This window comes from Stenella coeruleoalba, assembly GCF_951394435.1.
Source record: "Stenella coeruleoalba genome assembly, chromosome: 2".
Lineage (NCBI taxonomy): Eukaryota > Metazoa > Chordata > Mammalia > Artiodactyla > Delphinidae > Stenella > Stenella coeruleoalba.
Genome location: NC_137147.1, coordinates 29,106,567 through 29,133,645, shown reverse-complemented (window position 1 = coordinate 29,133,645; position 27,079 = coordinate 29,106,567). Strand labels below are relative to the sequence as shown.

General features: G+C 44.9%; 1 protein-coding gene across 7 annotated transcripts in view; it reads right to left on the bottom strand.

Moving 5' to 3' along the window:
* DPF3 (double PHD fingers 3) overlaps window positions 1-27,079 on the bottom strand; it is a 257,874-nt gene that overhangs the window by 131,014 nt on the left and 99,781 nt on the right. For all 7 annotated transcript variants that reach the window (XR_013827307.1, XR_013827308.1, XR_013827309.1 and 4 more), the window contains exons 2-3: window positions 19,805-19,965; window positions 4,068-4,175 (exon numbers count right to left, since the gene is read on the bottom strand). Coding sequence is in view for 3 of the 7 variants with exons in the window: in XM_079914741.1 (XP_079770867.1) it covers window positions 4,068-4,175; window positions 19,805-19,965 (269 nt within the window). In the remaining 4 variants the exon portion in view is untranslated. The remainder of the gene's footprint in view (window positions 1-4,067; window positions 4,176-19,804; window positions 19,966-27,079) is intronic.

Here is a 27,079-nt window from a genome sequence, read left to right as displayed (position 1 = left end):
AAGAGAAATCGCGCCGAACATCAGAGAGAAAACGGTGGAAGAAGCCCGGAGATTATTAAAATGTGGGCCATGTACAAAAGCAGTAGGGAACTAATTAAGATGCAGGATTTTCAAAAGCTGGGGAAGTTGGCCACAGCCTGCTCCCATCTGTAGAGTCCTGGCAGTTCAGTGCGGCAGGGACAGCACCCTAGACAGGCAAAGCAGGCCTCTCCACCGCTGCCCTCACAGGTGGGACTCAGGCCTCTGCCTGGACCGCCCCCTTGGGGGGCACCCCTCCGAGGGCCCCTGAGACTTGCTTGTTGGCCAGCTATGGCACCCTCTGCTTTGGGGCTGTACCCTAGCCTACCATCCCCTAAGGGGCCCTGCCCGACTGTTCACGCTCCCCCAACATGTGGTAGGGTGGTGATTGTCCCGGTCATTCATGCCCAGTCACTGGGTGGCTGCCAAACGAAAACGAAGAGAAAGAACCAGAACCCTGTTCCTGGCTGCCTTCCTTCCCATCACCCTTGGAATTTGGCAAGGGTGGCAAAGAGCCAGGCTGCTCCCTAAGTGTCCCGGAGCGGAAGGGCATCACAAGGCCTCAGGTACATTCCGGGAGCCCTACAGGTCTGAGACACCAGGATGAATGTGCGTGTTGAGTCCTGGAGCAACATGGCGCCAGTTCCAACAGGTTCCCCCATAGGGTTCTTTTCCTTGGCTTCACCACTGACAGCCCCTTGGGAAATTAACTTCCTAATTCAGTGCCACAGTTTCCCAATCTCTAAAACAAAGATAAAATCTGCTCCAGACCACAGGGACCAAAAGGTCTGGGGTCAGAAGATGCTAAACTGATCGAAGCAGACTATCTGAGGATTTAACCCAGAAGGACACAAGTTAAAAGTTTGTTCCCAGCCCTTTTTCCTCATTCAAAAAAAAAAAGTGAAGTTAAAGGCTCTTTTTTAATCAGCTGGCTTTTGCCCAACATCTGCCCGGCTTCAGGGCCTTCTGGTGGATATTCACTACCCACCTTTGTCTCCTGCCAGCTCAGCTTCCCCTTTGCAAGGGCAGAGCTCCATTCCTGGGGGAGCAGTCCAGGGGAGGCCCCTCTCTGGCAGCAGGCTCCTGCCCCTCTTCGCGTTGCCTGAGTTGTGATGGCTGTGCCCTGAAACACCTTGCACGCACCTCTGCAGCCAGGTGCAAGCTGCAGAGAACGCTGAACTCCGCTGTCAGTCAGCGGAGAGAAATGATGTTGCGTGTGTTGTCCTTCAGATGCCCAGGCAAGTGGGAGGTTTGCAAGATGTTTATTCAGGACTGATCGGAGGGGTGATGTCAGGCGTGAGAAACACATAGGTCCAGGGACGTTGAGAATGCTTTCAAATTCCAAAGAGCTCGCCCCAGCTGTCATCCTCATCCCACCCACACACAGACACATTTTTATTTTCAGCAAGTAGTAAAGAAACATAGGCAGGATGGCATATTCACAGTGAGGGAGATGGGATGAGGACTGCAGGCCTAGGGAGGACTCCATCAGTGTAAGTTTAGCCCAGGAACAAACGACTTCACAGCAGCCATGATGGGCTCCCCACTCGCCACCCTGTGATGCCACAGATGAGCTCTGTGCTGGGCGGGGGCTCTGCAGCCCTGCCCTCAGACCTGCTCCGAGGTCCCTCAGATTCCTGAGTGGACACCCCCTCGCCTTGCCCTGACCTGGTTTCCTGACAAAGCTCTTAGCTCTGAAGACCTGGGGTCAAGGACAAGTCGAAGCCACGTTTAACCCTGGCCTTTGTTGCTGAAAGCTGCCCGCCACTGGCTGGACTCAGGCAGGGACGCAAAGGAAGACAGGAGGGACAAACCGGGTGCTGGCATGACAAATTGCTTGTGGCATCTCCTTATTATGCATAGAAAGGTCTGACGTGGAAGGAAACTCATGCCTTGAGACAATTCCTCTCCAGGCCGGTGTCCAGTCTCTCACAAGTCAGGGGAACTCTCTCCTCTGAGAACTCTACTGATGGTAGAGCCCAAGGGAGGCTCCAAGAATCATAGACATAACTGCATTTCTAGAGCCTGTCAAGGGGAGCTCAGCAGCACAGGCATCACCTAGGAGCTTGGTAGAGATGCAGAATCTTGGTCCTCACCCCAGAGCTGCTGAGTTAGAATCTGCATTTTATCAGATCCCAAGGACTGCATCCCCAGAACGCACACTGAAGTTTGAGAAACACTGGTTTTGAAGACTTACAGGTGGCCGGACCACAAGTCAGTACGGCATGACTCCACGCCATCTACGGCTTCTTTATTAAACATAAACGATTGTCAATAAGAACAATTTATTTTGGAGGTATGGGCTTCCTCCTTTGTTGTCCCAGATCTGGAAGTGGTCTGAGTCCTGGTCTCTTGGAAGTGGCACGGATGAGTGATGAGGTAATCCTTAACTGGATTATCCTTTTTTTTTTTTTTTGTGGTACACGGGCCTCTCACTGTTGTGGCCTCTCCCATTGCGGAGCACAGGCTCTGGACACGCAGGCTCAGCGGCCATGGCTCACGGGCCCAGCCGCTCCGCGGCACGTGGGATCTTCCTGGACCAGGGCACAAACCTGTGTCCCCTGCATCAGCAGGTGGACTGTCAACCACTGCGCCACCAGGGAAGCCCTGGATTATACTTTGAGTATAATTCTAGAACCACTCTGGCTAATATGGGGACCACTAGCCATGTGTGGCAATCAAGCACTTGAAATGTGGCTAGTTTGCAATGAAATGTGTTAAAAGATACACAATGGAATTAAAAAACAATACCAAAAAAAGTAAAATACCTCGTTCATAATTTTTATACTGATTACACGCTGAAATGATATTAGTCATATGTTAAGTTAAATAGAATCTATCGTTAAGATTAATTTCACCTGTTTCTTTTTCCTTTTTTAAATGTGGCTACTAGAAAATGTAAAATGACACATGTGGCTCACAATCGTGATCCAGGAGACTTGGCTCTCCTACAGCCTGCATCTCAGGGAGTTTGGGACAGCCCCAGTCATCACCCTGGAGTGTCTGCAAGGGTCTGTAAATTGTGCAAGGCCATTTGAGAACTTGGGTGGAGCACCCGCCCCTAACAAATAAAAGTTTTGCACAAGTGAAATGTGAGTTAGGGTGAAAACTTGAAGCATGCTTAACAAGGGAACTGTGAGAAAGCATCCCGAAGAACCGTTAAGTAGGATTTTGCAGAAAAAACACAGCCTAAGGAGCCAGTGTGAAAAGGCAGAAGTGAGGTAACATTGCCAGGCAGCTGGCCTTGACAGGCCTGTGTTGTTTGGTGACAGTGGGAGGGGGCATGTCAGCTCTGCCTTTGCCCCACTTAACAGCACTGTTGCCACCACTCTGAGTCATGTCGCAGCTCTGGCATCCCCCAAACCAGACATTCCCTTAAAGCTAAGGACCCAGGGCAATCACTTGGCCTTGCTGCAGCAAGGTCTGAAGACTGCCACCCGCTCAGAAGTGTAATAACAGATCAGTAGTCAAGAAAACTAACCAATTCCTTCTGCACGGCCACAAAGGAATCAACATCACCTAGAGGCAAATTCTGAACTCAAACTCTCTCATTTCCATGTCCAAGATGGGTTCTATTTTTAGTGACTGGCCCCACTCGTGTAAGATGCTCCATTAGCTCATTTCCAGTAAGGGTGGGAGAGGGTACATGGTGCACTGTCCTCCTTTGAAACAGCCTGGGACAAGTTTTCCTTACTTGAAGCCACGGGAAGGTATCACCTGGCCCAAAAGAGCTGCAGCTCCTTCAGCTCTGTTGGGAAAGTCATTCATCCTGGGCCTGTTCCCACACTGTGCCTGCTTGCTCTCCTCTCCTGGGGTGGCAAGAGAAAGACAAGAGGAAGGGGAAGGCCCGAAACACCTAGAGGGAGAGAAGCTTGGTGAGGCTGGGGGCACGTGGATGTGTTTATTCCTGAGAGCGCCATGTAGGCACGTTCACTCTCCTGGAAAACTCAGCTCTATGGACAAAGCGGCAGAGCAACCTTGTCCTCAGCCAGCCCAGCACCCCCGACCTCTCCCATCGCTGGCCCAGCCAAGCTCCGCAGGGCACTGACCAGGTTTTATTTCCAGCAGCCGCAGCTTCGGATCCTCAGGTGGGTGCAATCGTCTCTTCTTACGCCAGCAGCGGGCAGGGTACGTGTATAGCTGGCCCGGGGCGAGGCCTGTGGACAGAGACAGTGTAAAGATTAAAGGCTCCAGGCTGGATCTAACCTTCTCATTCACAGTGAGGAAAGTGAAGCCCAGAGACGTGAAGTGACTTGTCAAGGTCACACAGCTGGTAGATGGTAGAGCCCAGGCAGAATCTAGGTCATCTGACCCCAGGACCCTTGCTCTGTCTGCTCTACCATGCTGCCTCAGTAGACACAGGCCAAAATGAGCCATCACTGTGACCAAAATCAGTTCTGCTCTCTTGGCCTAGGAAGAAAATCAGAGGGACCTCCAAACCACAAGAAGGACTTTTCCAGATTTACCCTCATCACAGTGTTTCCAAGGCAGTGCATATCCAGCTACTGCCCATCAACTGCCCCTCTGTCCAGGCCAAGCAGGTTCCCTTCAAGGGGGAGCAGCAGAAGTCATTCTGTCTACCTACGGACAGCCTGGATTGGGAAACATTTCAAGGAAACAGGATCAAGGCGCTAGATCTCCTACCCACTGAAGAAGTGGGCTTCATCCACCCACTGATAGCTGCTGGCAGCTCGCTGAAGCCAAAGGGATCCCTGTGCCACCTCCATCAGAATGTAAGCCTGCATAGCCAGCAGCCCTGTACAGCCCTGCCCACCAGCCTGGGCGTTACAAAAAAAAAATGGGCAGGAGTTCAGCGGCTGGCCTCATGTGTCACATGGTCTCCCAACAAGAATCACCACTGAGATTTGGCTTTTGACACGACAGCTCCACAGCAGCAGCATCTGTCATGCCGAGCGCCCCATGAGGAGCCTTCCTGCTCAACAGACAACACTCTCGCGGGCAGCCAGAGGCCTTGGAGGAATGTGGACTCCCTGCACTAGACCCTGGTTTGTTCCCAGAGAAAAGGGCAGCGGGTGGAGGCTGAGGGGAGAGGAAGAGGGCTGAAGACTGGTTAGGCGGTTAGCAGATTAAAAAGACTGCTCAATGCACCCCAAAATGAACCAGCAAGCCCACTGACCCACCCCTGCTAGAGTGAAAGCCTGGTGAGGACAGGAACTTTGTCTTGTTCAGGTCACAATCCCCAGAACCAGAACTGTGGCTGACACAGAGAAGAATCAAACTAAACATTTGCAGAATGAATGAATGAATGAATGAGTGAGTGAGTGAGTGAGTGAATGGAAGAATATGTTCCAGTTCACTTTCATGGAAGTCACAACTCAGTCTTCTGTAGTAAACATGGCATGTGACAGCTGTTAGAGACAGGCAGCCTCCTATGAGAGGGGCACTTCCTAGACCTAGGACCATGAGTAGAAAACATCAGGACCCTATTCCCATCTGCTGTCTTCCATTTTGGGGGGTTTAAAAGTTAAGAGAAAAAAACGGCTTCATTTTTGCATTTTTCAGAGAAAAACCTACAAAAGTTTCATTGCTACACATCCATTCATTCATTTTTCATTTGTACTTGTCATCTCTACCCATGCATAGATTTGGGTCCAAAGCAGAGGACCAGAGTTAAAGGAAACAAAATTTTCCAATTCTTTCTATGTGCTAAGTTTCGTTTTTAATCACACAGCTGCTCCCACAGGTTGCTAGGCTGTGAAGAAGCTGGAGGTTCTGACCCTTCCCCCTGTGATTCTTAGAAACCATCAAGGGTGATAGAGCCTACAGGCTCCAGAGATACCTCTGACGTTATGAGCTAAGGGCTCATCATGTCCTAGAGTCCTTCTAATACTTGACTTTGTTGATAACTGTAAGGTCTTCTGCACAGTAGGAGGATCCTGAAGCTCTGAGTGCCTTGAGCTCTGAGGACCAGACTTGTGACCGATTCATAGAAGACACAATGAATCCAAAAAATAAGCTTGGTCTCGCTCCCATATGAGGTCCACTTTTGACCTCTGTTTGAGGGAAGGCATCACTGGGAATAGTTTGATGTTTCTGGTGTGTTTCACTCCAGGGCTATGTCACCTCTCACCCCATAATTCCTGAATGGGTACATTGAGTCAGAGTCCCTTCCAGATGTTTTGGCCACTTCTGGGGCTGGTGTTCCCCAGGATCCCAGAGAAGGCCAAGTACAAGGGCTGGCCTGCTGCTCCATATCCCAGAACTGGTCCCATAATCCCACTTATCTTGGATTAGCAATTCTTAATCCAGGCTGAAGCCAAAATCACCTGGAGAACTTCTTATTAACACCAGTGCCCCAAATCCATGCCAGAGCTACCCAATCCAAACGTAGGTGGGTGGGGGAATTGAGCAACTCTTTTCTTTTTAAGAACTCTATAGCTTGTTACAATAGCTGACAAAGAACCTCTGGATGTCTAAGCATCATCTAGTTACTGCCTGGATGTCCTCTCTGATGTACCAAGACTAGTCTAATGGTTTTTCCAGTAGATTCCCAAGGTTCCCTGTATTTTTCCCAAGCCACTGTCATTAACTGCCTGCTTCCTAGACTGTCCTCTCCACTGGTTTTATAGGATCCAGGGTGGCAGGAACCATGTCCACCTCAAGTATCCCCAGTGCTTAGCACAGTGCCTGGCGGGCATATCAAGAAATACTTATCAAATAAATTCAACCAGAACTGAACCAGCCTCAGAAACGTGGGAAGTGAATGACCCTTAGCCCCTGCTGTTCCTGGCTCCAGGAGACTCCTCCATCCACATCCAAACCGTCCAGGAAGGACCCCTTGAACGGAGCACAGAACCCACCCCACCCATGCCAAGACGGGAGCCTCTGTGCCTTAGGCTCTTTCTTGCCCCACGCGCTGCTTCATGGTATTTCCAGCCTGACCAAAAGCAGGTTAGTGAGAAGGAACTGGTCCAGACCAGCATACGCAAAAGGTCTAAGTGACAAGAGGTCAAAACTGTCAGTGCTCGTCCAAGTCCTCCACCCTCCCTGAGACTGCGGTCACCACACTTGTTGGTCAGCTGCCTGGGGCCACTCAGCTTGTAGCTGCAGGTCCACTCTCCCAGGAGAGTCCATTTTAGTAAGTAGTTTGAATGTCCAGAAGAAGGGATTGTCTTTATTTCATTCTTTAACTTTCTCTAGTAGATTGGAGAAGCTCCACAGTGCAGAGGACAAGGGCGAGTCCTCATACCCCCATTCCCTGCTACCTTGGAAATCTCACCACACCTATCTGAGCCTGTCTCTTTGCCTGTAAGATAAGGGCGGTAATAATACCTACCTTACAAGGACTGTCGTGGGGATTAGCTCATATTCAAGAAGAAGCTCTTTATAACCATGAAGCATTGTACAAATGTCAGTTATTAATTATCATGAATTAGCTGACTTAGACGAGCCTGGACTCTCTGCCCACGTGACATGACAAGGCTGCTCTTTGCTCCTTTAGCCACAAGGGTGGAAACAGGCCTCCCTTTGATGTCTGCTTCAACTCGTATCAACAAGCAAATGGCCCCAAGAACTCTCTCAGGGCTCCCGCCCCCTTCCTTGCCCTCCTCCCTGGGCTGGCAGGCACCAGGGTGCCTTTACAGGGCCAACACGTTCAGCCCTGGAGTTCCACTTATAGAGGGATGAGCAGAGCCCCGTGAGAGTTATATTGTTTATCTCATTAGAACAGGAGGCACATAACTCAAGCCCATGTGTGTGGTGGACGAGGAGGGAGGAAGAGGAGGGGGGAGGGGGAGGATAGAGGCACAGCTGGGCCCGGGAAATTAACCTGGAGGAGGGAGCCTGGGGCTAGGGGGGGATATGGAAGAGGGGAAGGGGGAGGCGGTAGACAAGAGGGGGTACCAATCCTCCCCTTAACCAAGGCCACAGCAACTCCTCCATTCACACACCCCACTGAGCAAACTGCTTTGCTATCACTTTGATCTGCAACTCCAGGTACACTTAGGTGCAAGCACAAGCATGACGGACGCACATGCACACACGCACATCCACATGGGAACTCATACACTGGATGTGGGAGAACTGGCTTCAGAGGAAAATTCAGCAGGATGAGCTCGGTGCCTGTGCAGTCGGCAGACTCCAGGCAAATCACTTGTTATATGCGTGGCCTACGTTCAGCAGGTGGGTCCTGAGTGTATGAGCATCTCTGACAGACACAGCATGAGCCATTAAGAATTCAGAAGATGAAATGGGATGGGAACAGATGTGAAAAGAAGAAACAGAATGGCTTCCTCTTCCCCGGACCAGAGCTGAGTGGTGGCATTCAAGCCCACCCAGAGAAGGGCTTTGCCTGCAGCAGCCCAGGGAGGTGGCCCGAGGCTCCCCACAACAGAAAGCTCATTACTTCACAGGACAGACTGTTGGCCAACTCTTACTGTGATAAAGAGCCTCACCTTGCCCTTATTTTGAATCAAAATCTACCTTCCTGTTATATACTTATGCCAATTTGTCCACCCTCGGTCCCAAGAGTGAATAGGTGTCATCTGCATCCCAGCCACCCACCCCATCCACCTGCTTGGGTTTGAAGGAGAGCCTACGGAGAGGACGGAGAAATGGAGGGCAATGGGAGTTGGAAGAAAGAGGCAGTGACTACACCTGCTCGTGAGCCTGGGATTCTTCACCAAGACTGGGCATCAGAATTACAGAAGTAGTTATCGAAAAGGGCAGATGGCAGCTTGGTTCCAGTCCAATCCTACCGAACCAGAATAATAGAGATTCACCAAGACAACTGTAGTTTGAAAAACTCCCACATAAGGAACTTCGAACAAGATCAAATCTTACTCATATTTATTTCCCCAGGGCCCAGCACATAATAGGTGCTCCATTAATGTTTGTGGCTGAGGATGCCAATTTGGACCAACTGCAGAGTTGGAGGGATGAGTGATAAGCCCCGGGTAGGGCTTCAGGAGTGGGGAAGATGTATTTCCCAAGCACTTATAGCCATGTCATTTCCTAGTGCTCTGTCATCCTCTCTTCTCCTGGCTTATATAAGAGCTGCCCTGATCTCATGGACCGCCTCTTCAGTGGAGCATTCCTGAACCACCCCAGGCCACAGTGCCTCTTCTCTTCCCTGAAAGTCTGGAGTCCTGGGCACTTGGCACCACGTGACAGCACTCGGCGTGGCTCTCTGTCTGGCTCCCCGACCATCCCTTTCCTGCCTCCCCTCCCATTCTTCCCTGTAAGCTTCTCTCTAAGATTCAATTTCAGTGTCCCCTGTGCCAGGACTGCCCAGGCAAGGTAGACCTCAAATCCATAATGCTGCCTGCTTCTTCTGGTCCAGAGGTTCCCAAGACCCTCACTGGTCCCATCACACTCAAAAGCTGACAGAGTAACAGTAGCTAACATTTACTGAGCTCTTACTCTGCTCTAGGCTAGCACCTTATACTCAATGCTATCTCATTGTGACAAAAAGCCTACGAGACATTTAAAGGATGAGGATAGTGAGGAAAGCAGTGATTAAGTAACTGGTGCAGGGTCATACAGCTCATAAGCGTAGCCTAGCTATCATTTCTTTAACAAATGGGGATATACACATATATATATACATACATATATGTTGTGTGCTTGCATAGAGTTTTTTAATGGAAAGATAAACCAAAAATTAATTTTTTAAAGAAGTTACAGGGAAAATAAAAACAGAATAATAGTAACAAGAAGAAGAGAAAGTTGCCTTTAGAAAGAAGAAAGGAATAGGGTAAAAGAACAGAGGTAGAATAGAGCTAGGCTCTCTCTGAATATACCATGCTTTGTAGATTTGACTTTAGAACCATGTAAATATTTTATATTATTAAATTAAATTAAAATATAAAAACAAACATCTGCTTCTAGCTAAAATGGTTTACCAAGGACCAGATTTACCTTCCCACCTGAAGCCAAGACAGAGAAAAAAATGAAACAAGAGTTTTCAAGACACTGGCCATCAGGCAATGAAGGACCATGATCCCTGAGATACTGGAAATGAACAAGATGAGTCCTATGACTGCCTGGGCTTACTTCCTTGAGAGAGTTTCCAGAGTGCAGCACAAGGAGGAGGAACATGGGTAGAACCCAGCCAACTTCCTGAGTCTGAACTGAAGAGAAAGAGCTGAGAGTCTGGGAAGACCAAGGTAACTAGAATTCAAGGAAAAGAATAGTAAAAAGAAGAAAGCGGCACAGAGAAGGAACTGTGGAGATACACAAAGGGTCCCCTTCAAGTATTCAGCTCAGTACTGATGAGAGCATGCTTGTAAGGAATCTACTCAATGCAGAGGAAAGGACCACCTGTAAGAACAGAGGTGTGCCTGGTTTGCACAAGGGGCTGAGAATAGTCTGTTCCCACAAGCATGCTGGGAAAGTCTCATGATTCATGGAGTACTGGGTAGGGTACACAGAATGGTCTTGCCTCACTAATGAGGAATAATTAGCCCTAGGCTAAGCACTGCTCCAGTTCCACCTAACAAATCTTAAAAGCAAGATAAGAAAAGATCAAATTGTTTCCAAGTCACTTGACAGTGAACCAAAACAAAGTTCCAGAATATTTACAGGAATAAAAAATATATACCGTACCCAGCAAGGTAAAATTCACAAAGTTGGACATCCAATCAAAAATTACAAGGCATGTAAAGAAGCTAGAAAATATGACCTACAATGAGAGGGGGAAAAAAATCAATTGAAACCAAGCCAGAATTGACACTGATGTTAGAATTAGCAGCAAGAATACTAAAAGTTATTATTTGTATTCCATATGTTTAAAAGTTAAAAACAGTTTGTTTTAAAAGACTCCAATTTGACTTCTAAAAATGAAAACTACAACGTGTGAGATTAAAAACATACTGGATGGAATTAATGTCAGATTAGACACTGGAGAAGAAAATATTAGAACACTTAAAAACATAGCAATATGGGCTTCCCTGTTGGTGCAGTGGTTAAGAATCCACCTGCCAATGCCGGAGACATGGGTTTGAGCCCTGGTCCGGGAAGATCCCACATGCCACGGAGCAACTAAGCCCATGCGCAACAACTACTGAGCCTGCACTCTAGAGCCCGTGAGCCACAACAACTGAGCTTGCATGCCGTCAACTACTGAAGCCCGCCCACCTAGAGCCCGTGCTCCGCAACAAGAAGCCACCTCAATGAGAAGCCTGCGCACCACAACAAAGAGTAGTCCCCACTTGCCACAACTAGAGAAAGCCCGCATGCAGCAATGATGACCCAACACAGCCAAAAATAAAAATAAATAAAATAAATAAATTTTAAAAAAAAACAATCAATGTAACTCATCATATTAACAAACTACAAAAGCAAAACCACATAATCATCTCAATAGACTCAGCAAAATCAGCTGACAAAAACCAACATCCAATCCTGATTTAAAACTGTCAAACTAGAAATAGGAGCATCCTCAATCTGATAAAGAGCAACTACAAAAAACCTACAGCTGGGACTTCCCTGGCAGTCCACTGGTTAAGACTCCGCACTTCCACTGCAGGGGGCAGGGGTTTGATCCCTGGTTGGGGAACTAAGATCCTGCATGCCATGCAGTATGGCAATAAATAAAAAACAAAAAAAACCTACACCTAACATCATACTTAATAATGAAAGAATGAATGCTTTCACCTTAAGATCAGGAACAACATAAGGATGTCCACTCTTTCCATGTTTACTTAATATTGTACTGGACATTCCAGCCAGTGCAACAGAGAAGTAAAATAAATAAAACACATAGATATTGAAAAGTTTTCTTTATTCACTAAAATAATCAACTATGTAGAAAATGCTGTGGAATCTATAGAAAGCTTCTAGAACTAATAAATGAGTACAGCAAGATTGTAGGATTCAAGTAAATACACAAAAAATAATCGTATTTCTGTATACTAGCAAAGAAAACTCAGAAATTTAATTTTTTTAATCCATTTACAATATTATCAGAAATATTAAGCACTTAGAGATAAATCTGACAAAAATGTGAAAGAACTGTACATTGAAAACTAAAAATTATTGATGAGAAAAATTAAAAGGGATAATAATAAATGGGAAGATATATAATATCCATGGGTTGGATGACTCAATATTGAGAACTGTCAGTTTTCCCCAAGTTGATCTATAAACTCCACACAAGGGCTTCCCTGGTGGTGCAGTGGTTGGGAGTCCGCCTGCCAATGCAGGGGACATGGGTTTGAGCCCTGGTCCGGGAGGATCCCACATGCCGCGGAGAAGCTGGACCCGTGCGCCACAGCTGCTGAGCCTGCACTCTACAGCCTGTGAGCCACAAATACCGAGCCTGAGTGCCACAGCTACTCAGGCCAGCGTGCCTAGAGCCCGTGCTCCGCAACAAGAGAAGCCACTGTGATGGGAGGCCTGCGCACCACAGTGAAGAGTAGCCCCCATTCCCACAACTAGAGAAAGCCTGTGCGCAACAACGAAGACCCAGTGCAGCCAAAAATAAATAAATAAATAAATATTTTTTTAAAAAATCAAAAAAAAACCTCCACACAATGTCAACCAAAATCCCAGCAGACTTTTTGTAGAAATTTACAAATTGATTATAAAATTCTTATGGAAGTTCGAAGAACCTAGAATAGCTGAAATAACTTCAAAAAAGAAGGAGAAATTTGGAGAGGTCTTGTATCTATTTTCATTAACAAGAAAACCAGCAAACAACCCAATTTTAAAATGGTCCAAAGATTTGAATATTTTACCAAAGGATATACATGGATAGTAAATAAGCACATGTAAATATGCCCAACATCATTAATTAGGGAAATGCAAAGTAAAACCACAATGAGATACCACTATATAACAACAGGAATGGCTAAAACTTTAAAAAGTTGACCATACCAAATGTTAGTGAGAATATAGAGGAACTGGAACTCTCATACATTGCTGGAATGGATATAAAATGGTACAACCACTTTGAAAAACAGCCTGACAGTTTCTAAAATGTTAAATATATACCTTCCTTATGATATAGCCGTTATACTCCTAGGTACTTTACCAAGGAGAAATGAAATTATAAGTCCATATGAAGACTTATACACAAATGTTCATAGCAGCTTTATTTAAAATAGCCAAAAACTGGAAACAAATCCAAACGTCCATCAACAGATGAATGAATAAACTGTGATATAGCCGTACAATGGAATACTACTCAGCATAAAAAAAAATGAATCATTGATACATGCTAGAACATGGATGATCTCAAAATAATTACTCTGAGTGAAAGAAGTCAAGACCCCAGCCACCAGCCACCAAAAAACGAAGTAGATATTATATGATTCCAGTATAGAAAGCATGCCTGGGGATTGGGAGACATATAAGGTAGAGGTAGGAGGAAGAACAGGAAGGAGGAATTACAAGAGACACAAGGAAACTTTTGGGAGTCATGGATATATTCATTATATTGATTGTGATGATAGTTTCACAGGTATACAGATGTCAAAACTTATCAAATTGTACATGTTAAATATGTGCAGAGTACTGTATGTCAGTTATACTTCAATAAAGATGTTAACTTTTTTTTTTTTTTTTTTTTTTTTTTTGCTGTACGCAGGCCTCTCACTGCTGTGGTCTCTCCCGTTGCAGAGCACAGGTTCCAGACACACAGGCTCAGAGGCCATGGCTCACAGGCCTAGCCGCTCCACGGCATGTGGGATCTTCCCGGACCAGGGCATGAACCCGTGTCCCCTGCATCGGCAGGCGGACTCTCAACCACTGCGCCACCAGGGAAGCCCAAGCTGTTAACATTTTAATGAAAAAGCAACCCAGGGACTTCTGCTTCTGGAAAGATAGAGTAGATATACTCTTCCATATTCCTCCCACTAAGTACAACTAAAACTCTTAGACTTTGTTTACACAACAAAAATAAGATACTGAAAGGTAAAGAGGCTGACCAGCTAGAGACTTTCAGACCCAAGAAACAACAGGGTGGTGAGTTCCCTGGGCATTCCTTTTGCTTTATATATCCCAGACTGAGTTCTGGAAAAGCTGATAATCCAGAAACACCTACAAATGTAGACAAAAAAAGCCCCAAGAAAATCCTGCTCTCAGGGCTTCCCTGGTGGTACAGTGGTTAAGAATCCATCTGCCAATGCAGGAGACACGGGTTTGAGCCCTAGTCCAGGAAGATCCCACATGCCATGGAGCAACTAACCCTGTGTGCCACAACTACTGAAGCCCAAGAGCCCTAGAGCCTATGCTCTGCAACAAGAGAAGCCACTGCAATGAGAAGCCTGTGCACCACAACAAAGAGTAGCCCCTGCTCACTGCAACTAGAGAAAGCCCATGTGCAGCAACAAAGACCCAACACACCCAAAAATAAATAAATAAATTGAAAAAAAGAAAGAAAGAAAGGAAATCCTGCTCTCTCTAGCTAAAGGACCAGGAAAGGGGCAGCCTAGCAGGGCATACCCTTGCTGGGTTAGTTTCAGAGAAGGTCAAGTGACAAACTGACCCCCCGTCGTGTCAGTGGAGCCCGCACAAGGAAGAGTAATGAGGCACTCTTCCTCCTCCAAACTAGGGTGGTATTGGTGAAGGCTTAGTGGGGAATCTGAATTCCCACCCCCACCCAGCAATAATAAGGTACTCCTCCCCCACCAGGGTGGCAACAGAGACCGAGTGGGGAACATGGACTTCCACATTCATCCGACAGTAACAAGGGGCACCTCTCTTCCCCTGTCAGCACAGTGTCAGAGGAGGTCTGTGAAAATAGAAGATTTAGATAACATCTAGAGTCTCATAACATTATAGCCAAAATGTCCAGGATTCAATCAAAATCAGTCATATGAAGAACCAGGAAAATCTCAACTTGAATGAGAAAATACAACAGGTACCAACACTGAAATGACACAAATGTTAGAATTATCTGACAAGGATTTTAAAGTAGCCATCATAAAAATGTTTCAAACAAACAATCATCAACACTTGAAACAAATGAAAAAATATAAAGTCCCACAAAGAAATAGAAGATATAAAGAAGAACTAATGCCAAAAACCAAACTAACCCACAATGAATGGGCTCAACAGCAGAATGTAGAGGATAGATGAAAGAAGTAATGAATCTGGAGAGTGTATAATAGAAATCCTCCAATCTGAGCAACTGAGAGAAAATAGATTGGAAAAAAGAAGAAGGAGGAGGAGGAGGAGAAAAGAAGGGAGCCTGGGGGACTTATGGGACTATAACAAAAGATCTAACATTTTGGAGTTCCAGAATTTTCTTTCCCAGTGGAGTCCCAGAAGGAGAAGGGAAAGAAAGTGAGGCTGAAAATATATTCAAAGAAATAACGGCTGAAAATTTTCCAAATTTGGCAAAAAACATAAGATTCAAGAAGCTGAGTGAATTCTGACAAGGATAAACTCAAAGAAATCTATACCAAGACATCAAAATCAAATTTCTGAAAACTAATAACAAAAAAATCTCAAAAGCAGTGAGAGAAAAATGATACCTCACTTATAAGAGAAAACAATCTGAATGACAGGAGATTTCTCATCACAAACTACTGAGGCCAAAAGGCAGTGGCAAGACATTTTTCAAGTGTTAAAATAAAAGGACGGTCATCCCAGAATTTTATATCCAACAAAAAAAATATCCTTCAGATGGGGCACGTATATACAATGGAATATTACTCAGCCATAAAAAGGAACTAAATTGGGTCATTTGTAGAGATGTGGGTAGACCTAGAGACTGACATATAGAGTGAAGTCAGTCAGAAAGAGAGAAACAAATATCGTATATTAACGCATATTTGTGGAATCTAGAAAAATGGTACAGATGAACCAGTTTGCAAGGCAGAAATACAGACATAGATGTAGAGAAAAAATGTATGGGCACCAAGGGGGGAAAGGTGGGGTGGGATGAATTGGGAGATTGGAATTAACATATATAAACTAATATATATAAAATAGATCAACTCTTGAAATGAGAACCTGCTGTATAGCACAGAGAACCCTGCTTCACTTCTCTGTACAGTAGAAACTAACACAACATTGTAAAACAACTATACCCCAATAAAAAAATAAATTAATAAAATAAAATAAAATAAAATAAGAATATCTTTCAGGAATGAGGGGCGGAATTCCCTGGTGGTCCAGGTTAGGCCCAGGTTAGGACTCTGCGCTTCCACTGCAGGGGGCACAGGTTCAATTCCTGGTCAGGGAAATAAGATCCTGCATACTGTGCAGTGTGGCCAAAAAAAAAAGGAATGAGGGGAAAAATCAAGACATTCTCAGAAGAAGGAAAACTAAGAATTGTTACTATCAGACCTACTTAAAAAGAATGGCTAAAGAAAGTACTTAATCAGAAAGGAATTATAAAAGCAGGCATCTTGGAACATCAGAAAGGAAGAAACAACAGCAAAAGAGTAAAAATATGAGTAAATACAACAGACACTTAAGTTTTCTAAATTATATTTGACAATTGAAGCAAGAATTAGACATCTGTCTGATGTGGTTTCCAATGTATGTAGAGGAAATATTTAAGATACTGTTGTTATAAATGCGAGAGGATAAAGGATTTAAATGAAGAGAGGAAGAGGTGGGTGTGACTATAAAGGGGTAGGATGAGGGAGATCTTTGTGGTGATGGAATAGTTTTGTATCTTGATTGTGGTGGTGGTTCCACAAATCTATACATGTGATAACATGGCATAGAGCTATGCACACACATTTCATCCATGTCAATTTTCTGGTTTTGATATTACACTATAGTTACACAAGATATATCCATTGGGGGAAATTGCATGAAGGGTACAGGCGATCTCTCTGTACTATATTTACAACTTCCTGTGGATCTATAATTATTTCAAAATAAAAAGTTAATTTAAAAATGTAATTACATAAAATACAAAAAAAAACCCCCAGCAATACCTAATAAGTGAAAGCAAAAATGAAACAAATAAATCCAACTGTGTATTGAGTTAGTAGTACAACCACACAGAGGAATTATTTTAAGTGACCTTAAACACAGTAATTTGACTCTACATCCTTAATAGGAAATACGCTAAGGACAAAAAAACAATTGCAAAGAAAGAAATAAAAACTTAAACCATTTAAGTAACCTTACTGATGGTAGTCTCATTTTATTCTGATATTGCTGTGTGTTTATCACAGAATAAAACAGATAAGTAATTATGCTGGCCTCATTAAGAGCCAGTATCCTTTTTTGGTGTGGGAGAAAGGAGATAGAGAATTAAGATAGTTAAACTGTCGAAAACTGAATTGAATGGGAAATACCAGTAAATTTCATAATGTATTTTCCCTTAAAAAGAGAAATAATGAAACAAGAAATCATATTTCTTAGTTCTGCTCACTGCAAAGTCCTAGAATCAACAACCAACCCAGAAGCAATGAGCACCACCAGACTGTGCTCTCTAAATAATATTCCTACAAAGAGGAAATAGGGGTTTTCCCTGGTGGCGCAGTGGTTGAGAGTCCGCCTGCCGATGCAGGGGACACGGGTTCGTGCCCTGGTCTGGGAGGATCCCACATGCCGCGGAGCGGCTGGGCCCGTGAGCCATGGCCGCTGAGCCTGCGCATCCAGAGCCTGTGCTCCGCAACGGGAGAGGCCACAACAGTGAGAGGCCCGCGTATCACAAAAAAAAAAAAAAAAAAAAGAGGAAACAGGGTTTCTTAGAGAAATAGCTGATTCTAGGTCTGGGCCAGGACATGTACAAGATGAGCCTGAAACATTTGTCCCAATATTAGGATATCAAGGATGCTAGAGAAACTACTAGGCAGTTTCAAAACACTAGCACCGGACAAAACCCCTACTGTCCAAAGATGGGACAATTTAAGCATCAAGAATAATACTTGCAATGGATTAAAATGTAGCCAAAATGTATAAATCTGTGAATTCATGATGGTACTCAAGATAATAAAAATAACTTTATTGATCACCTTTGGAGAATACTAGGGAACCAACTCATTATTTTGAAAACTGATAAATAAAGGGGAAAAAATCATTTATCCATCCTTTCATATGTGAACTATACCACACAATAACTAAAACTTTACTGAGGAGATATTTCTCTTTATAAATGCCGTAGAGCTAATAAATGAAGAAATAATGATATCCTCAAATTGAATGCACCATTCTGCAACCCTGTATAGAATAAAGGATCTAGGCAATTTTCATCAAGGGCTGCTAACATCAGTAAAAGAGTGATATCTAGACCCCATGAACCTCCTGATGAACGTACACATCACCACTTAGGAACTGTTCCAGCCCCAAAAATTGAACGTGAATCTGCTCTTACCAATTCACAGGAATAACACCATGGGGATGCAGTGAGAAAACCCAGACTCTGGGAAACCCTACAGTGCAAACAACCCAGTTTCTTCCACAAATAACGAGAGAAAAAGAGAGAGAGAGAAAGAAACCTACAGATTTAAAGAGACTTAAGAGACACATCAGCCAATTGTAATGCAGGAGTCCTATTTGGATCCTGATTTCAACTATAGGGGGAAATAAATGTTGAACAAATATTTGATGCTATTAATGTCTTGTTTTTAACTTTGAGCTTTGATAGCTATGGTTGGTATGTTTATTTATGTTCTTAGCATTTAGAGATACACACTGAAAAATTTACAGATGAAATAATATGCTGTCTTGATTTGCTTCAAAATAACCAGGGTTCAAGGAGGAAAGTGGGAGGTGAGCATAAATGAAATGATTGACTATGAGTTGATCACTGGGTGTTAAGGCTGTGTGATAAGTACATAGAAATTCATTTTACTATTCTCTCCACTTTTGTATGGCTTTGAAACTTTTCATAATAAAAATTTTAGGGCTTCCCTGGTGGCACAGTGGTTAAGAATCCACCTGCCAATGCAGGGGACATGGGTTTGAGTCCTGGTCTGGGAAGATCCCACATGCCTCAGAGCAACTAAACCTGTGTGCCACAACAACTGCGCCTGCACTCTAGAGCCCACGAACCACAACTACTGAGCGTATGGGCCACAACTACTAAAGCCCATGCACCTGGAGCCCCTGATCCACAGCAGGAGAGGCCACTGCAATGAGAAGCCCGCGCACCGCAACTAAGAGTAGCCCCGACTTGCCGCAAATAGAGAGAGCCCGCGCACAGCAACAAAGACCCAAAACACAGCCAAAAATTAAAAAATTAAAAACAAATTTTTGTAATATACCCTTATAGAGCCAGAAAACTGAATTCTTATAATTACCTCCCTGATCTCCACCTATTGGTCTTTCTTCTGTTCTCTGGAGCCTAGAAGACTAGTATCACAGTAATAGTAATAATAATAATATCAACAATAACAGCCAACATTTTTGGAGCACATACTTACTAAGTGCTAAATTCAGGTTATGAGCTTTTTATGAAGATTTTCATAATCCTGACAAAGTCCTGAAGTAGGTACAATTATTATCCCATTTTACAGATGAGGAACCTGAGGGCAATAGGTTTGATGACAAAGCTCAGCCTCAAACCAAAATCTGACTGCGGATTTCCAGCTTATAACCACTAAGCTATAAAGGTGAAGAGGGCTGTCATGGCCTCAGTCTTCCCTTTTTTGGGTTAAGCATCCTGACTTCTTTCACTCTGCCCCTCCCTGCCAATGTGGCTTCAATATCCCACACCATCATTGGAGCACCCTTGGAGCACCTTGGAGTTATAGAAGCAGTTGAGTTTCTTGAAAGCATCCTAGGCTCCCTGTACAGCTTGCGCCACCCCCATGCACACCCAAGCTGCGGGGATTGCCAGACAATCTCTAGTCGGCCTGCATCCAGGCTGGGATCCTGAACATGTGCAAGTCCCAGGGGTGGCATGGCTCACCTGGGCCTCGGTGCCTCTTCTCCATCCAGATGTAGCAGTTGTTCTGGGCCACCCCGGTCTGCGAGTCCAGGAATGGGAGACGCACGCTGCGCTCTGCGCAAAGGCGCGAGTTATAACTCCGGCAGTGCTCAATGGCCTCCTTGTAGAACTGGTCCCCGAGCCTGCCGGGAGACAGAGAGAGGAGGAATGAGGTCAGGGAAAACCAGAACACACGCAGAAGGAAACTGAAGTCACCCACCCACCTCCCAGGGAAGATTTTGCTGTTATGAAGACCAAGGCAATGTGTACCAAGAGCTTTGCCAAGCAGCGGAATCCAACTCAGTGTCAGGTCTCCAATAGGTTCTATTTCCTGTACTACATCCACCAGGAAACTTAGAAACCCCTTTAACAAAGAAATGAGGACCCCAGGAATAAACCACCAGTAAAAGTGACACGTCCCTGTTCTAGGAAGCATGAGGTCCCACTCCAGAATGGAGGTAGCTCTAGAACAACCTCCTGCATGGGATCTACTAGGACACCAGGCTTCTAGAGCCCCCTGCCCCTTAAAATCCCCCATGAGCCACACTTTTTTCTCAGTGGTAACCAACAAAGGCACTCTAGATTGAACCCAAACCACCAGCACAGATACAAAGATTTCCATTACAATAGAAGAGAAACACGCCATAGAAAAGACTAGAAGGTCAGAGGAAACATCCTGTAAAAGTAGAGCTATTATGGAGGAAGGAGGTGAAGAAGGGCATGCACCAATCTTTTAAAACCACACACTTAAAGAAAAATAACTTTCTGATGGAAAACAAACAAAAGAAACATTTGAAATAATAATAGTTGATTTTTGACCTCAAAATAATTCAATTCCCAGAGTTTAATACACAAATAGAAAGACCTTTCTGGTTTGCTGGAGTGGTGATCTGATTAAGCACAGTAAATTTTAGTGTCTGAATCTTTGGTATCCTTGGACATGTGGTGATGCTACTAATTTTAAGACAATGTCCTTTTCAAAAACCAAAAATACAACATTCTATAATTGATCAATCTTAAAACATAATCAATGAGATCAAATACCTAACAAGTAAAAGATAGGCATATGGCAGAGGTTAATAATGACCCAAGGGGCCTTCCCTGGTGGCGCAGTGGTTAAGAATCCGCCTGCCAATGCAGGGGACACGGGTTTGAGCCCTGGTCCGGGAAGATCCCACATGCCGCAGAGCAACTAAGCCCGTGTGCCACAACTACTGAGCCTGCGCTCTAGAGTCCGCGAGCCACAACTACTGAGCCCACATGCCGCAACTACTGAAGCCCGCGCTCGGCAACAAGAGAAGCCACTGCAGTGAGAAGCCCGTGCACTGCAACGAAGCGTAGACCCCGCTCGCTGCAACTAGAGAAAGCCCGCGCGGCAACAAAGACTCAATGCAGCCAAAAATAAATAAAATAAATTGAAAAAAAATAATGGCCCAAGGAATTACAGATGTAATCACATGATGTCTACCAGGTAAAGCAGAGATTCTTAGTGAGGAGAGTGAGGAAAAGGCAGGAAGAGGAGGAGCCTCAGGGATTACAGAGCCAAAAGGGAGACTCAAGCAGCTCATTTTGAAGGGACATTATGAATGTCGCTGTTTTTTGGTCTATGTAGATCCAAGAATGCCAAAATGGGGGGGGTGGGGGGGAGGGGTCTAAGTTTAAAATAATATATTTCTTAACCAAAATATTTAGAGCAGTAAAGAAAGAAAAATTTAAATGGATTCTTCTGTACTCTTTTTCACTTTTTTATTGAAGTGTAGTTGATGTACAATATTTTGTAAGCTACAGGTGTACAATATATAGTGAGTCACAATTTTTAAAGGTTATATTCCATTTATAGTTATCATAAAATATTGGCTATATTCCCTGTATTGTACAGTATACCCTTGTAGCTTATTTTATATGTAATAGTTTGTACCTCTTAATACCCTACCCCTATCTTGCCCCTCCCCCTTCCCTCTCCCCACTGTTAACCACTAGTTTGTTCTCTTTATCTGTGAGTCTGCTTCTTTTTTGTTATATTCACTAGTTTGTTGTATTTTTTAGATTACACATATAAGTGTTATCATACAGTATTTGTCTTCTTACCCTTTTTTAAAAGTCAATGGGTCAGACTACCAAAAATTTTAAAGCAAATTCCTTATTCTGGGAGGATACAATCATTGAAGCTTCTGAGGCATCTTTTGGAAACTACTTGTGGACGTGCCTCCTAAAAAAAAGCCCTTTGCTCCTTTTTTACCTCTGGGCATCTTCCCTCTCGCAAGGACGGCATAACAGCTCAGAAAGTGTCTAGCAGTTGCAAAACCTAACTGTAATCAAATTATAATAGTCACACAGCTGGAAATGAATTGGGGAGGGGGAATGAAAGCCCATCAAAATGCTATAAAATGGAACTGCACAAAAGCTGATGTAATCAAAGTTAGTAACAAGGATCATGAGATTGATCAAAAATAAAGAACCATTTCCTGCAAAGCGTTCGCATCTGTGTCCCACTAGTTTAAATACCTCCTTCTGCTAAGGCGATGCAGCTCAGTGTAACAGAACTGTCGAGGGCAGCTCAGCCCAGGCAAGGTGACACACAGCCTGTCCAGGGTGTCCTGGGGGCTCCAGCTTCCCTCCACATAACAGAGACCAGTCACATCACATGGACGAGAACTGACAAGAACACACGACAGAGAAGCGTCTGATGTGAGAAGCCGTTATCTGGTTTCCCAGGATATTTTGACAGACTGCCAAGAAAGATGTTAACTATTCCAATTCCAAAACTTCTGCTTAAAGAGAAACCATGGAAGGAAAGGAGGGAGGGACGGAGGGAGGGGAAGGAAGGAAGGAAGGGAGGGAGGGAGGGAGGGAAGGAGGGAGGGAGGGAGGGAAGGAGGGAGGGAGAGGAAGGAAGGAAGAAAATTGTACACTAAAACTCATCAACTGGATAGCTAGTGGGAAGCAGCCACATAGCACAGGGAGATCAGCTCGGTGCTTTGTGACCACCTAGAGGGGTGGGATAGGGAGGGTGGGAGGGAGGGAGACGCAAGAAGGAAGAGATATGGGGACATATGTATATGTATAACTGATTCACTTCGTTATAAAGCAGAAACTAACACACCATTGTAAACCAATTATACTCCAATAAAGACGTTAAAAAAATAAATAAATAAAATAAAGATGCCTTCAAAAGAATAAAAAATAAAGAAAAAAAAACTCAACTGGAGAGAAGAGGGTTTCCATTTTCAAAACAAACTTCTGGAAGCCAGTACAAAAGAAATCTACAATAGGATCTCAAATCAGACTTTTCTCGATATGCCTGGAACTCGCTTCCAACAGCTTCAATCCCAAAAAGAGAAACAAGAAAGTGAACTTGCTGAAAATGAGAAGTGCATTTGGCCAAGTCCATGCCCCATACTGAATGGAACGAAAAAGTCAAACAAAGTGGCTCACTGGGTGAAAATTAATTTCATCTTAAATACTTTCCACTTTCATAACATGCAATGTTATTAGTAACAGGCATGCTGCGGGGAAATGTGTATTTTTAAATGTAATCTTTGTGTGAATGATACCTCCCTCATGTAAACAGGAGAGATTTTCTGAGGACTGGAACAACCGTATTAAAGACTGAAGCTACAAAAACGTGACAGCCGTCACCCTCTGCCATCGCCTCCAGGGAAGTCACTTTTAAACAGGCCAGGCATTGGCAGCGATTTGGAAACAAAAGTTTAAAGCCTTTTTTAAGATATGTGAGGAGAAAAGAGACTTCATCCTCTGATAAATTCAAGCTGCACTTCTCCAAAAGTTAATTAGCCAAAAGCTTCACAGGGCTTGCTCTGTTCTCTAGAAGAAAATCAATGGCCAGGTCTCCCTAACCCATGGAAAGCAATTTAAACAGGAGAGGGGACAAATGTCCTTTTCAATGTGGTATTTCTTTTTTTTTAAATTGAAGTATACTTGATTTACAATGTTGTGTTAATTTCAAGCATACAGCAAAGTGATTCAGTTATACATACATATATACATATACTTTTTCAGATTCTTTTCCATTATAGGTTATTATAAGATATTGAGTATAGTTCCCTGTGCTATACAGTAGGTCCTTGCTGTTTACCTATTTTATACATAGTAGTATGTATATGTTAACCCTAAATCCCTAATTTATCTCTCCTCTCCCCATGTGGTATTTCTTTTTAAAAAATCCCACATTGGGGGCTTCCTTGGTGGTGCAGTGGTTGAGAGTCTGCCTTCCGATGCAGGGGACACGGGTTCGTGCCCGGTCCGGGAGGATCCCACGTGCCGCAGAGCGGCTGGGCCCGTGAGCCATGGCCGCTGAGCCTGTGCGTCCGGAGCCTGTGCTCCGCAACGGGAGAGGCCACAACAGTGAGAGGCCCGCGTACCACATAAAAAAAAAAAAAAAAATCCCACATTGATAGGATCCCAGGGGTGACATTTGCATTAAAGTTGCAAGGGGCAGGGACTTCCCTAGTGGTCCAGCAGTTAAGACTCCTCGCTCCCAGTGCAGGGGGCCCGAATCAGGGAACTAGATCCCGCGTGCATGCCACAACTAAGAGTCTGCATGCCACAGCTAAGACCCAGCACAGCCAAAATAAAAAATAAATAAATATAAAAAAAAAAAAAAAAAGAAAAGAAAGTTGCAAGGGGCAGAGGAAGGGGCAGAGGAAGCTGGGAAAGGCTGGCAGCAAATGAATCATTTCGTGTAGTGGTGACCAGTGTGCCCCAGGCTGGGACAGGCACGGCCCAGCCTCAGCCATCACCTGTCTGCATCAAACCAAGGGGGCTAGATTTTCCACAGGGTGATAGATGTCTTGGGCTCAAAGAAGCTGGCACGAGGCAGAGCTGAATGATGGTCTCATCAACAACTGACTTCAGGCTACTCAAGGCTGAAATCAGAAGCAGGAAAGGCAGGGGGAACAAAGTGCTGGGCTCTCCGCCAGAGCAGGAGCCCCTCACGGCCTGCTGCTTGGAGCAGTGCTGGCTGCCCCGCGCCGGAGCTTTTGTGAGGGGTTTTGTGGGATCCTTAGCCATCCCTTCTGGAGTGAGAGAGCCATCCTAGCTCTGAGAGCTTTCCAGTGGCCCTCCTTGAGCGTATCTGTGGAGAAATGGATTCTAGGCACCAAAGAGGATTCAGAGTGGAGAAAAATAAGACTTCTCCAAAATGACTGCCAGCTAGGCTCCACATGTGATCTTCAGAGCCTGTCATACCCTCTCCAAGACGCCCTGCTCCCCTTCCTCACACTTCCACCTCCCTCTCTCGAGACCTTGCCTGTTCTCTTAGATTCCATGTCCACTGTGCCGAACAGACTCCCAACTCCGACCCCCAACCCAGACACCTAGGGCCCCTCCCTCTTCATTGTCCCTGTGGTCCCATGTTCTGACCCAAGGACAAGTGTCCTGCCCTGCCTCAAACATGTGTCCAAGAGTGAATTCTTCATGCCCTGCCAAAGACTGCTCCCTCCCCAGTCTCCACAGGGGTGGGAGCGGGGACCTGAGGGAACCCTGCTCTGTCTCTCCCCAGCACCGTGTCCTTGACCCTCCCCTATCCTTCAGCCCAGCTGGCACTGAATTCTTTCATGTCTCGGGGAGCTCTCCCATTCTCTCCTTTCCCACCCCGTGGCCACAGGTCCCTTCCAGCTGTAAAAACAGGACCTTGGCCCATCACAGCTATTTGTGCTCATAAACAGAGATAAGCAGAGATAAAGAGGAGCTCAGGCCTGTGGCAGATTGCTGGCCCTGCCTTCCCCCATCGGCCCCTCTTCTCTGTGGGCACCTGGCTTTCCTGCTGTCTCACTCAGCTGCCCAACTTCCACAACGGCCCACACACACACATTAAAACTCATCTACACCAATTTGCTAACTTCCTCCTGTTTGCATTTAAACACGTTTAACTCTAACTGTGGCAGGGAAAGCCATCTCCCATTTGTGTCGTGTTTTGTAATAATTAGCAAGCAGGGGGCAATATTTGCCAAGGTGGGGGAACCTTTTCATTTTCCTCACGGTTACACTGTTCCTCAAGCTGCCCTTGAAAGAAAACCAAGTTTAGTGTTTGTTATGGACTGAATTGCATCCCCCCCACACCCGTGAAATTCACGTGTTGAAGCCCTGACCCCACAATGGATGGTATTTGGAGATGGGACCTTTGGGAGGTAATTAGGTCATGAGAGTAGAGCACCCAAGATGGGATTATGGCTTTCTCTCTCCCTCTCCCTCCCTCTCTGTCTCTGTCTCTCTCTTTCTCTCTCTCTCTCTCTCTGCCATGTGAGGACATAGCAAGAAGGCAATTACCTGTGACCCAAGAAGAGGGCCCTTACCAGACCTCACCTAGACCATGTTGCCACACTGATCTCAGACACCCCAGCCATCAGAATTGTGAGAAATAAATGTCCGTTGTTTAAGCCACCCAGTCTATGGTTATTTTGTTATAGCAGCCCCAGCTAAGACAGGGTTTCTTATATAAAATAGGAAGGGATATAGAGGATTTTAAGAGAGAGATTCAATCCCCTTCCTCCTCATTCTGTTCTCTTCCAACAAAAACAACAATAATAATACTATTAACAATGGCAATTTTAACTCAACTCAATATTTAATATTTGTCTTCCCTACTAGACTACAAACTCCACGAGGGCAGGGACCACATCTGCAGGGCCACTGCACACAGCCATTCAGATTTTACACTAAACCACACCAGGCGCACCTTTCATATAAACTCCAGTGTGAATCGTACTGGAGCAGTGTAACCCAGCAGCCCTGCATACCTGGCTTTTTTAGTGGTTCACCTCCAGCATCTAGCACAGAGCCCAGCACACAGTAAGTGTCCAATAATTCTTTGTTGAATTGCTTTCAACAACTCATATACCACTAACTTATGGCAGGAGTTTCAGTCAGAGCAGTAAAGCATATGGTGCATGCATGGTCTTCTGAGTTTTTTGCACATATAGGTTGGGGATTTAGATTACATGACTGTCTACTTGCAACTTTAAAAAAAATATTAAAAGAATGTTTGCAGGCACTTCCACTTAGTCCTCAGCACCCGGCCCCTGTTCCTGCAGCAGTCTCCTGACTGCAATCGCTACAGCTCTTCTCCTACCCAGCTGACAAAAAGAAGTCTCCCTCGAACCCAGTTTTCAATCTTGCATTCCTCAGTACAGAAGCCAAGATGGCTCCCAAGAGTGCCAAATTCTTCTACTGAGCTGTTAAGGCCCTTGGAGAGTCTTGGTATTGAGGTAGAAAAGAGACTTGGAATCAGGCAGATGA